The sequence below is a fragment of the Nomascus leucogenys genome, chromosome 14 (assembly GCF_006542625.1).
Source record: "Nomascus leucogenys isolate Asia chromosome 14, Asia_NLE_v1, whole genome shotgun sequence".
NCBI classification, from domain to species: Eukaryota; Metazoa; Chordata; class Mammalia; order Primates; family Hylobatidae; genus Nomascus; species Nomascus leucogenys.
In genome coordinates, this window is record NC_044394.1 from 19,931,267 (window position 1) to 19,944,062 (window position 12,796).

General features: G+C 38.1%; 1 protein-coding gene across 9 annotated transcripts in view; it reads right to left on the reverse strand.

The window, feature by feature from the left end:
* The window catches only part of CCDC88A (coiled-coil domain containing 88A), a 134,398-nt gene that overhangs the window by 8,623 nt on the left and 112,979 nt on the right, over positions 1-12,796 (reverse strand). For 5 of the 9 annotated variants that reach the window (XM_030826986.1, XM_012501229.2, XM_003262394.2 and 2 more), the window contains 5 exons: positions 6,894-6,977; positions 5,696-5,896; positions 5,030-5,101; positions 3,665-3,745; positions 58-323 (listed from right to left, as the gene is read on the reverse strand). In XM_030826986.1, the coding sequence (XP_030682846.1) occupies positions 58-323; positions 3,665-3,745; positions 5,030-5,101; positions 5,696-5,896; positions 6,894-6,977 (704 nt within the window). Of the gene's footprint in view, positions 1-57; positions 324-3,664; positions 3,746-4,590; positions 4,821-5,029; positions 5,102-5,695; positions 5,897-6,893; positions 6,978-12,796 lie in introns of those variants that run through there. The other 4 variants (XM_030826988.1, XM_003262393.2, XM_030826987.1 and 1 more) reach the window with 3 other exon arrangements.

A 12,796-nucleotide genomic window follows, 5' to 3' on the forward strand; every position in this document is an offset into this window, starting at 1 on the left:
ATAGAAATTTAACTTGTGGTGTTCATCTAAATTAAGGTCATCATAGATAAAACTAACCTGTATTGAGGTAAGCTTATTGCTTTCTTCCAAAAACTGTTGTAGAGTAACGACTTCACTTCCAGGGGAACCAGTTTTGATCTTGTGATGTCGACTCTCCAGTGTTTCAGATATTTTGTGCTGGAGCACTGGGCTTGATCTGGTCTGCCTTTTCAAGTACTGGATTGGACTGCTACTACTGCTGGACCAAGCCTCATGGTCATGAAGCAGGCTAAATTCTCCACTGCTGTGGCTTTGTGGCCTGCTTTGGTTATTAACTGCACCTGCTTTTGGAGTAAATAGGGTGTTGAGATTTCAATAATAGAATTGAGATTAATACTTTATGAGTAATAACATTTGTTGACTGTGTGCTAATTATATGAACAGCCAAATTTACTTTCAAGCTTTATTTAGAAATGCTTAGTAAACCATGTCAATCTTTTGTCAGTCTAACAATTGTCTGCCATAGCCTGCTTCCTTATTTTGTCAAACTGACAACTATTGTAAGCTCCACAAGGGCAAAGACTTGCTTTTACTATCATACTCAGAGCCTAAACAGAGCCTCATACAAAGCATTCAATATATATGTTGAGTAAATGAATGAATAAATAAATAAGTGAATAATATATTTTTTAAAATTCAGGTTCAAATAGTTATAAAATGCCTTGCAGGCCAGGCGTGGTGGCTCACGCCTGTAATCCCAGCACTTTGGGAGGCCGAAGCAGGCAGATCACGAGGTCAGGAGTTGGAGACCAGCCTGGCCAATATGGAGAAACCCCGTCTCTACTAAAAATACAAAAAATTAGCCAGGCGTGGTGGTGCATGCCTGTAGTCCCAGCTACTCAGGAGGCTGAGGCAGGAGAATCGCTTGATCCTGGGGGGCAGAGGATGCAGTGAGCAGAGATCGCACCACTGCACTCTGGCCTGAGACTCTGTCTCAAAAATAAAAATAAATAAAATAAAATGCCTCACAATTTAGGATAAGAACATGATTAGATGATATATATATAATATATATTATATATATTTATATATAAAATATTATATATAAATATATATTATATATAATATACATAAAATATAATATATATAATATATATATGTGTGTGTGTGTGTGTGTGTGTATTTTTTTTTGAGATGGGGTCTCGCTGTGTCACCCAGGCTGGAATGCAGTGGCACGATCTCGGCTCACTACAACCTCCGCCTCCTGGGTTCAAGTGATTCTCTTGCCTCTGCCTCCCAAGTAGCTGGGATTACAGGCATGCGCCACCATGCCAGGCTAATTTTTATACTTTTAGTAGAGACAGGGTTTCACCATGTTGGCCAGGTTGGTCTCTAACTCCTGACCTCAGGTGATCTGCCCACCTCGGCCTCCCAAAGTGTTGGGATTACAGGCATGAGCCACCGCACCTGGCTCATTAGGTGAATTTTATATTACTTCAGTATGTTAAGACCAAAAACTGTTCTAAACGCATAAAATTCTATTTTAATTATTTGCTTATCTAAGAAGTCCTCAGTACTACTTGAAGGCTTCTCTGTTCATCCTGCATGAATAACTTTAAACATTTAAAAAAATTTAAATAGCATACATATAAGGAAAGTTAAATAAAGACACGAAGCAATTACTTACAACATTTCAGTAAAAGTATAAAATCAAATATGTAGTGCTTTATTCTTTTTTAAATGTCTTGATCATCTTATTGTTCTTGCTGTCCACTGTTGATATGGTGCCTATATAACCTTAAAAGACTCAGTTGACATTAAGCAACTATATAAAATGCAAATTAGCTAGTTCTAGAATTAAGCTCCCTCAAATCTATGGTGTTCCTTAAGAGTACTGATTTGTTTGGATCACGAACAAACTGGACATCAAAACAGAAAATGCAACTTTCCATTGTTTCCCAGTCACAGAGAGTAAAGTGGGCCACGAAAGAATTTGGCTCAAGTTATGTAACATTTTACAAAAGTAAGAGTTTCTTAAATTTTCAAATCAGAAAGAAAAATCATATTTTCAGATTACATTTTTCTACTGGATATAAAAACATTTTTAATTAAATAATTTATTTCTTTTAAGGCTAGTCAAATGAAGTAGTGGGAGTGGGGAAGGAACAAAGAAATCTGCAAAACATGATAAAAATTAAAAAAAAAAAACCACCTCAAAATTAGGTATTTCAGATCACTGTAATAATGTCATAGCATTAATTGATAAAATAAAATTACAACTGAGACAAAATAATTTTATAATCCAAAAACGAACAAAACAAATGCAGTCTTTGTAACCTGACAATTCTGGAGTACAGAGAGTAACTATGATATATTGGTTAAATAATTCAGATGCTGGATGAGGTGGCTCACTGGAGCTCAGGAGTTCGAGACATGCCTGGGCAACATGTTAGAAACCCTGTCTCTAACAAAAATACAAAAAAAACTAGCTGGGCATGGTGGCATGGGTCTCTAGTCCCAGTTACGCAGGAGGCTGAGGTGGTAGGATCGCTTGAGTCTGGGAGGCAGAAGTTGCAGTGATTTGAGATAGTACCACTGCACTCTAAGCCTGGGTGACACAGCGATAACCCGTCTCAAAAAAAAAAAAAAAAAAAAAAAAAAAAAAAACCAAAAACCTTCCAGGCCGGGCATGATTACAGGTGGCTCACACCTGTAATCCCAGCACTTTGGGAGGCCAAGGCAGGTGGATCACCTGAGGTCAGGAGTTCAAGACCAGCCTGGTTAACATGGTGAAACCCTGTCTCCACTAAAAATACAAAAAATTAGCTGGGTGTGGTGGTGGTTGGCACCTGCAGTTCCAGCTACTTGGGAGGCTGAGACAGGAGAATGGCTTGAACCTGGGAGGTGGAGGTTACAGTGAGCTGAGATCACACCACTGCACTCCAGCCTGGGCGACAGAGTGAGATTCCGTCTCAAAACAAACAAACAACTCCCAGAATCTGAGTAGGCAGTATATCTTTGAGGAAAAAGGTATCAGTCAAGGTTTCCAGACATTTACTTAAATACCTCACCTTGGAATGCATATTTAAAAATTAAGAAAAAAAATCTTGAAATAATTCCTTATATGAGCCAAATGCATTCATATAGTTCTGGTTCAATATATATATATATATATCAACATATATATAGATATCTATCTATCTATATATACACACACACACACACACACACACACACACACACACACACACAAATAGTTGTTTCTCAAACACAAAATCCTTCCCCTTATTTTGTGGATAAATTAAGCCAAAAATATTTCTAAAATATGAGTAATGTGAGTTCAATGTCCATGCATCATAAGAAAATGAAGGACAATCATTTTCACATCAAAGACAAAACGTCAGTAGAATAAGGACATATAGATAATTTTGATGTATAAATATTACCATAAGACTTTTATCTGTGAAGATGAAAAACTAAACTAAATAACTGCTCCTGTTTTTACATTTGTATACATTGAAATACATTTGTATTACAATATGAAAAGTATAAAATGTTCCAAACAACTATGTTCCAAACATAGATGATTTGGATTTCATGCTTTACCCCAGAAACTTCATCCCATCTCCCACCTTTAAATACTGGAAATGGATAGAGCACATTAATAAATTTACCTACAGCATACCTTTGACTTCATGTAGTGAAGCATTATTATTGCTATTGCTAGTGAATGTTCTGCCACTATCAAGGCTGGCTGGTCTTGAAGCTAAATGAAAAAACCAGGAGACAGTGTGATAAAACTTCTAGCTGATGATGCTGATAAGCTTTTACATTCTGATTACAGAATGCTTTGAGGAAGCAATCATGCATACTTTCACAAGATGAGCATGCCCAGATTAGAAAGCAAATTTCCAGATAGTTCATTGAGACACTTTAGAACAGGACACTTCTGAAACAATAGTTGAGATTCAAAGAGGAGGATAAAGTACATATTTAGATTGGAAAATGAGTTCTAGATGGATATGCCAGGAGTGTTTTAGTTGAATACAATGACATATCCCGCCAGATCCCCCAAAATGCTATTGATTGGGTCACTTACAACAGATCAGACAAGGAACTCTGCACATTGCAGAGATGTCAAGAAGAGGAGGAATACAAGCATCTATACAGTTAATGTCCTGTATTCCTATCTGTAAAAAGGGTAACAATTGTATAGTTAACACTGCCCTATGCTAACTCTTAAAACCCTGCTTACATTAAAATTCCTTTAACATGTTATCCTCTTATTGCCAATAGTTTGGTGAGATATGATTTTCCAGACAGAAATGGAAAAATCTGAAATACTCAACATTGCCCAAAAATTGGTTTCTTTTTAGTCAGAGTCTCGCTCTGTCGCCCAGGCTGGAGTGCAATGGCACAATCTTGGCTCAGTGCAACCTCCGCCTCCTGGGTTCAAGCGATTCTCCTGCCTCAGCCTCCCAAGTAGCTGGGATTACATGTGTCTGCCACCACACCCAGCTAACTTTTGTATTTTTAGTAGAGATGGGGTTTCTCCATGTTGGCCAGGCTGGTCTCGAACTCCTGACCTCAGGTGATCCGCACGCCGTGGCCTCCCAAAGTGCTGGGATTATAGGTGTGAGCCACTGTCCCTGGCCCAAAAATTGGTTTCTTAAAGTTCATCCCTTAAAACAGATATTTTTAATATTTTAAACTAATATGTATTTTAAATTGGCATTTTAAACCAATGGTAAAATGCAACTCTTATAACTTTAATCTTATACAAAAATGGTAAGAAAATTACCTTTGAAGACTGTGCAGGCATACTTTATAAATGACCTTGGCTAAAACAGAGAACATTTAGATGAAGCAATTATCTTAAAAGAGGCAGAAGGGAGTATTAGGTTTGAAGAAATGGTAGAGGTAACTATGAGATGCAGGATAGAGAAAACATGCTTGCTGGCAATGCCGCATTCACCTATTAAATGCAAGAGTCCTAGCATTCCCATTCTGTATTTAATGTGTACTCTCTAAATAAAGTTCATTATCTTACCATGAACTCTTGATCCCGTACTAGAATCATCACTAACACCTTGTGGACTTATGTCTTCAAAGGATGTAGTATCTACATAAAATAGCAAAATGGATATAAAGATATTTTTGCAATAAAAAACCATTATCAAATTTTATTTACATAGAATATGGAAATTGTTTTTCAATCATGTATAACACAGCTTGACTTAACATATTTCATAGACTCAACTAGAAACTGGAACTAGGAATAAGAAAAATGGCAACTCTCATTAGAGTTGACTTGCTTAGGGAAAACACCAAAAGCAATGAAACAATCTCCCCTCTGACCCTGCAAAGCAAAACAAGAGCCTGGGTTGTTCTAGGTAGTTGTGTTGGAAGTTGTAGTGCTTTTAGTTTTTAGAAAACTAGCATTGCCTTCTTTTATCACTCTTTACCTGGTTTACTTCTCGTTTTCTTGTTAATTCATTAGCTGTTTATTATGAAAGGAGGCCTGGAAAAGATTTTAGTTATTTGTATAATGTTTTAAATTTTTAAAATGATTTGAAAGTTCCTTCAAATCCAATACAGATCATGTTTTGATAGTTATTTCAGGTTGCTGCTTTTTAAAAAGTACACAGGGACAAGTCAAATTAAAATTCTTGTTGCCAACAGTTACACCACAGTGCAAATAGCAGACAGCCTATACCTTTATTATTAACCAACTGCTTGGATCTGAAGCCTGCAGAAGAGTTGACAGTTGAAAAGTTGATGGCTGTAGTAGAGAAGGCCATAGCTCCCAATTCTTTTCTCCTTTTACCCGTTGAAATATCATCAGGAACCTCCAAATTCTCAGTACTACCTGTCCACTGTCCTGCTAGGACCATGGACTGCACCAGGTCATTCATGGCTGGGATGCAAATGAAAGCAAATGAATCAGCATGGTTAATGTTTTTGTTCTTATTTCTATTTTGTAGTATAAATACTGTGGTTTTTGTCTATGAATTAATGCAAATGGGCATAAAAAATTATAACCACATGGTCATTTAAATTATGACATGCATTCAGCTGAATGAAATGAGTAGGCCAAAGGCTGATAAATTTCAATAAATACTTTTATCCCACCTCCACCCCCTTTAAAAGACAGAGAAAGGAATTTTACTAAGTATGACTGCCATGCTATTGTGCAGCGATGTGCTAAAACTTTAATTAGCAGCCTTCACAACGTGGTTTTGTGGTGACAAAAATGGAATGAATAAAGGTAAGATGGAGAGCAGTTCTTATATAGCATCATTATTGAAAATGAAAGTCCTTGGTCAGAGCAGGTTACTGAAGAAATTATTCATTTTATGACTCAATAAGTATACCATTCAATAAAAACCTGAAAGAGATGATATCCAAAGTGACAGACACTTAATGTGATTATGTAACTACCCATGCCACATAAAAAAAGAAAATCCAGAATATTATTATTTAAAGAATGACAAGCATTTTCAAGGGTTTTTGGCCATTTTATTTATTTAATTAATCTGGTTCATTAAAGGAAATTAATTTCTAAAGCTAAACGTTTTGTTATATTCTTCTTAAGTAAACTTCTTTGGGAAAAAATCTCTATGGCATATAAAATAAAGGGTTTTTTTTTCTGCCAATTTTTGGAAAGCACTGGAAATTTACGAGTAAGTTACATGTATGACTAGAAATATGCACATATATGTATCAGTGGACATATACATAATGCAAATTCAGTGCCACTTGAAAAAAAAAATTCTTCTAGCTCCTTATATTAGAGGAAGACTGGGCTCTGCAAAATAAGGAAATTGGCACAGTCCAGAGAAAGGTTAGTGAAAAATTAGTAATGAAAGCCAGTGTAGTCAGTTGAAAGAAGCTGAACTGTCATAAAGTCTTACACATGGAACGACGGTAGCAGGCCTTCATTTTGTCTTTATCCTTCGGTCTGTTCCTCAAAAAGGGCAGTCTTTTCAGTGCAACCACTTTAATGTCAGAGCATGAGGAAAAACAGAAACAGGGAAATGAAAGAAAAAAGGGAGAAGAACAGATGGGAGTTAAATGTTGAAATTAAGGACAGAAATGAATGTTCGAGTTTTAGCTATGTATGCTATATTAAGGCTATTATTCTCATGCTGCTGAGTGATAATGAAATATGAAATATGTACTTTGATATTTTAAAATACTTGGAAAAGCACTGAAGACAATGATGAGGAACATACACTTTTTTTTTTTTTTTTTTTTTGAGACGGAGTTTCGCTCTTGTTGCACAGGCTGGAGGGCAATGGTGCGATCTCGGCTCACCGCAACCTCCGCCTGCGATTCTCCTGCCTCAGCCTCCCTAGTAGCTGGAATTACAGGCATGCGCCAACATGCCCGGTTAATTTTGTATTTTTAGTAAAGATGGGGTTTCTCCATGTTGGTCAGGCTGGTCTCGAACTCCCAACCACAGGTGATCCACCCACCTCAGCCTCCCAAAGTGCTGGGATTACAGGCGTGTGCCACCACGCCCGGCCTGAGGAACATACACTTTTTTTTTTTTTTTTTGAGATGGAGTCTCGCTCTGTTGCCCAGGCTGGAGTGCAGTGGCGCAGTCTCGGCTTACTGCAAGCTCCGCCTCCCGGGTTTGTGCCATTCTCCTGCCTCAGCCTCCCGAGTAGCTGGCACTACAGGCGCCCGCCACAACGCCCGGCTAATTTTTTGTATTTTTAGTAGAGACGGGGTTTCACCCTGTTAGGATGGTCTCCATCTCCTAACCTCGTGATCCACCTGCCTCGGCCTCCCAAAGTGCTGGGATTACAAGCGTGAGCCACCGCGCCCAGCCTGGAACATACACTTTTAAAGCTTGGCTTGGTTACAGTCCTATAAAAACAGGAACTGATTAGAATTATTTATGCAGGGATCAATTTTCCTAGTTAAATTGTAAAAGTAAACCTTTAAAATGAAGGCTATTGGTGGTTCACAGAGTCTACATGATGAAAATGTACGAGGCTTTTGAAGTCTCTATTTTAACTGTTTTAACTTTTTAAACATAAGTTAAAATATTTATTTTGGAAAACAAAAATAACTTAGGAAAATGCACATTCTACCACAGTATTTTATTAATATAAAGCAACAAAAATTAGGGTGCCCAGGGGATGTTTAAAAGAGTCTTAAAAAACTTTAAGATTTCGAGGCATGGTAGCTTCTGCCTGTAATCCCAGCATTTTGGGAGGCCAAGGCAGGAGGACCACTTGAGCCCAGGAGTTCAAGAACAGCCTGGGCAACAGAGGGAGAACCCATCTCTACAAAAAATTAGCCACGTGGTGGTGAGCACCTGTAGTCCTAGCTATTCTGGAGGGTGAGGCAGGAGGATCGCTTGAGCCCAGGAGTTCAAGGTTGTAGTGAGCTATGATCACGCCACTGCACTCCAGCCTGGGTGACAGAAGGAGACCCTCTCCCAAAAACAAAACAACAAAACTCAAAAAAACCTTTCATTAGTTTATTACACTTTAATAAAGAAAATAAATTCCTTCTTGGTTTAAACTGGATTCTGGTGCATTATTTAGCAGCACCACTGAAATAAAAATTCTTTTGACCAAAGTATTTCTAAAGATTAAATAAACAATCACATTAAGTTCATTTTACAAAAGATTGGTTGGGGGAAAGAGGGGGAAAAAAGTATTTTGATAGTAGTAATAAGCATTAGCAATAAGCTCCGATAAACCTAAAAAATAAGGAGGTACCCCAAAGCAAGCAAAAATGAGAGAATCAGAGTATAACATTTTTAGATATTTTGAAGAGCTTTTTGAAGGAATTTGATTTTGTGAAGAAAAGTTAGGATTATCGCTAAAATACAGGAGTCATTAGAACAAAAATAAAAACATTCACTAGAGTCACTAACCATTCTTAAGCTACATTTTAGTAAGATTTAACTATAAAAATTATTGTATCTTTTTAGAAATGTAATTTAGGAATTAGGAAAAACAATTTGCATAAAGACCTAAAAACATATTATTCACTATCTATTTAATAACTACATTCTTTCTCAGTGTTTGCTGTCATCGTGTAAATAGTCACAGCTCTTTTGACAAACTAACAAGTATCATTCATTAAAGAGAGTGCAATGGACATACAGCTCTTTAACTTGTCTGATTGCTATTAGGAGCAGTCATGATTCATTTAAGCTTTTAGTTTGACCTATTTCTTTTCAAGCTTAGTAAACACAGCTGTTTTCAATGATTAAAAAGAAATGAACTGAAAGCAATATAAAAATGGACACTTAGATAAAACAAAGCTGAGTGGTTGCAGCATGCACATGTTGTCTTGTTTACTTTTCTTTTTCTGTTTTTAATTTTTTTTCCAAGGACTGCTTTACTGACAGATACTCTTCCAAAATGGACAGGATGAAAGGAGTTTTATATTTGTCAGGAAGAAATGATTCTTCTTATAGCAATGAGTTTGTATATATACAATGTTCATTTCCCAAACATACTGAAATTAAGGGAACATTAGTATTTGTTGGGTTTGGGGTTTATTTTAAAAATTCTAAAACTGAACAGTTGTAGGAAAGGAGAATATCACTTTCTTCTGATTCTTATTCTGGATGTTTCAGCAGAGAATATGAAATGATGACAGATTTATACCTAAACAGACAAGATGACTTCAAAAAAGACTTTGGTGCCTCTCTTATGTATGCTTATATCTGAATTGACATTTTTTTCTTTTAAAGCCAGGCACAGTGGTTCACGCCTGTAATCCCAGGCGTGATTTGGGAGACCAAGGCAGGAGAATAGCTTGAGGCCAGGAGTTTGAGACCGGTCTGGGCATAATAAGTGAGACCCTGTCTCTAAAAAACAATGAAATAAAGTAACAATTGCCAGTGCAGTGCTGTTTTCCTGTAGTCCCAGCTATTTGGGAGGATGACGCTGAAGCAGGAGGATCCCTTGAGTCCAGAAGTTCAAGACTGCAGTGAGCTATCATTACACCACTGCGCTCCAGCTTGGGCAACAGAGTAAGACTCCATTTCTTAAAAAAAAAAAAAAAATCTTCCTTTAAAAAAAAATTAAGTATACCTATTACCATTTCTTTGTTTTTTGTTTTTTTTTTGAGATGGAGTGTCGCTCCTGTCGTGCAGGCTGGAGTGCAGTGGCGTGATCTCGGATCACTGCAAGCTCTGCCTCCTGGGTTCACGCCATTCTCCTGCCTCAGCCTCCCGAGTAGCTGGGACTACAGGGGCCCGCCACCACGCCCAGCTAATTTTTTGTATTTTTAGTAGAGACAGGGTTTCACCATGTTGGCCAGGATGGTCTCGATCTCTTGACCTTGTGATCTGCCCGCCTCAACCTCCCAAAGTGCTGGAATTACAAGCGTGAGCCACCGCGCCCAGCCCCATTTCTTACTTGGTAAGATGTCAGATATTTTATATCCAAAGATAACAGATAAAATTAAGTTATCTGCCATCTTTTAAACAAAACCTGATCTCTCTAAAACAGTAACTACTCGGAGGATTTGTATAGATTTACTTGGTGGACAAAACCAGACAGCAAAAGACCCAGGGTAACAATAATTTTATGTAGGGATATAGAATTATAAAACTGCTTGAGACACACACACACACACACACACACGTACATATACATATATGTGTGTATATGTACATATATACGTGTCTGTGTATATATAAGTGTGTATGACTTTTTTTGTTGCTTACCTATGGATTCTAGTTTTTAGGCTGCTATACTTGCATTCTGAAATATATCCCATAATTTTATTTTATTTTTTTGAGATGAAGTCTCGCTCTGTCACCTAGGCTGGAGTGCAGTGGTGCAATATTGACTTACTGCAATCTTCACCTTCCAGGTTCAAGCGATTCTCCTGCCTCAGCCTCCTGAGTAGCTGGTGCATGCCACCACACTGGGCTAATTTTGGATTTTTAGTAGACACGAGGTTTCACCATGTTGGCCAGACTGGTCCTGAACTCCTGACCTCAAGTGATCTACCCGCCTCAGCCTCCCAAAGTGCTGGGATTACAGGCATGAGCCACCGCGCCTGGCCTATAGCCCGTAATTAATGCCTAATATCCTATACCCTAAAATACTGTTTTCAGAGATAATTCACCTGAGCCAAAACCCTGTGAATAGTTTTTTGAGTGTTTTGAGAGTTGCCCATTTGGAGAGTCTACCCCTGGGAGAAGCAGCACCTGCATTTACATGCTGTTTCAAAAGAATGGAATGTGTGTGTGTGTGTGTTCAATTAGTGACACTGGTGATAGTGTGAGAGGATTCAAAGTACCCTGTTCACATATTTTGTAAGGACTTTCATAGTAGTCAACTTCTTAGACATCTTTAAAAAATTTTTCTGATTTTCTTGGAATATACTTCCAAAGCTTTTACTTTGCTTTTACTGTTTAAGCATACTAGTAATGAAATTAAAAGGTTATAATTGTATAGAGCATATTATAATGTAGTACTTCTAAATTTGTAATAAAAATTATATCATAAAGTTTATAAACAAATGTGTATCTCTTCACCTAATTTTTTTTTTTTTTTTTTGAGACAGAGTTTCACTCTTGTTGCCCAGGCTGGAGGGCAATGGTGCAATCTTGGCCTCAGCCTCTGCCTCCCAGGTTCAAATGATTCTCCTGCCTCAGCCTCCCAAGTAGCTGGGATTATAGGCATGAACCACAACACCCGGCTAATTTTGTATTTTTAGTAGAGATGGGGTTTCTCCATGTTGGTCAGGCTGGTCTCCAACTCCTGACCTCAGGTGATCTGCCCACCTTGCCACCCAAAGTGCTGGGATTACAGGCGTGAGCCACTGTTCCCAGCCTAATTTTTTTTAAATAATAGAGACAGTGTCTCACTGTGTTGCCCAGGCTGGTCTTGAACTCCTGGCCTCATGTAATCCTCCTGCTTTGGCCTCCCAAAGTGCAGGGATTACATGCGTGAGCCACTGCAACTGGCCTCCACGTCTCTATTTTATTTTGAGACGGAGTCTTGCTCTGTCACCCAGGCTGGAGTGCAGTGTGCAATCCTGACCCACTGAAAACCTTTGCCTCCCAAGTTCAAGTGATTCTCCTGCTTCAACCTCCTGGGTAGCTGGGATTATAGGTGCACAACACTACAACAGGCTAATTTTGTATTTTTCTTTTTTTTTTTTTTTTTTTTGAGACGGAGTTTCACTCTTGTTGCCCAGGCTGGAGTGCAATGGCGCATTCTTGGCCTCAGCCTCCCAAGTAGCTGGGATTACAGGCATGAGCCACCACGCCTGGCTAATTTTGTATTTTTAGTAGAGACGGGGTTTCTCCATGTTGGTCAGGCTGGTCTCAAACTCCCGACCTCAGGTGATCCACCCACCTCGGCCCCTCAAAGTGCTGGGATTACAGGTGTGAGCCACTGTGCCCGCCAGCACCTCTCTATTTTAGATCCTTTACCAAGCAATCCTTCAATAATTTTCTTAACCTTCTGTAATTTCTAAATCATTGAGTAACACCCCTTCAAATTCATACCTATTTTTCTTTGCTTCTCCAAATGTAACTTTGTTCCAGTGTGACACCATCAAAGTATATGAGCAGAAACCTCATTATAGAATGCCTTATTATTCTGATTAAGTTATATATAATTATGAAAATGACATCTCATATTTCTCACTTGCTCCTTGCAACTGTCCTGTGAAGTATGAAGCAAAGGTAAAAGGCTTGCCCATATTAACAGAAATAGCAAGTGGCAGAGGTATTCCAGCTCTTATTTCAACTTTCTTTCTGCAATATTTTACCCCTTTGGCCAAATGATAGTATATCTGTGTATGATTTACCTCAAAAAAT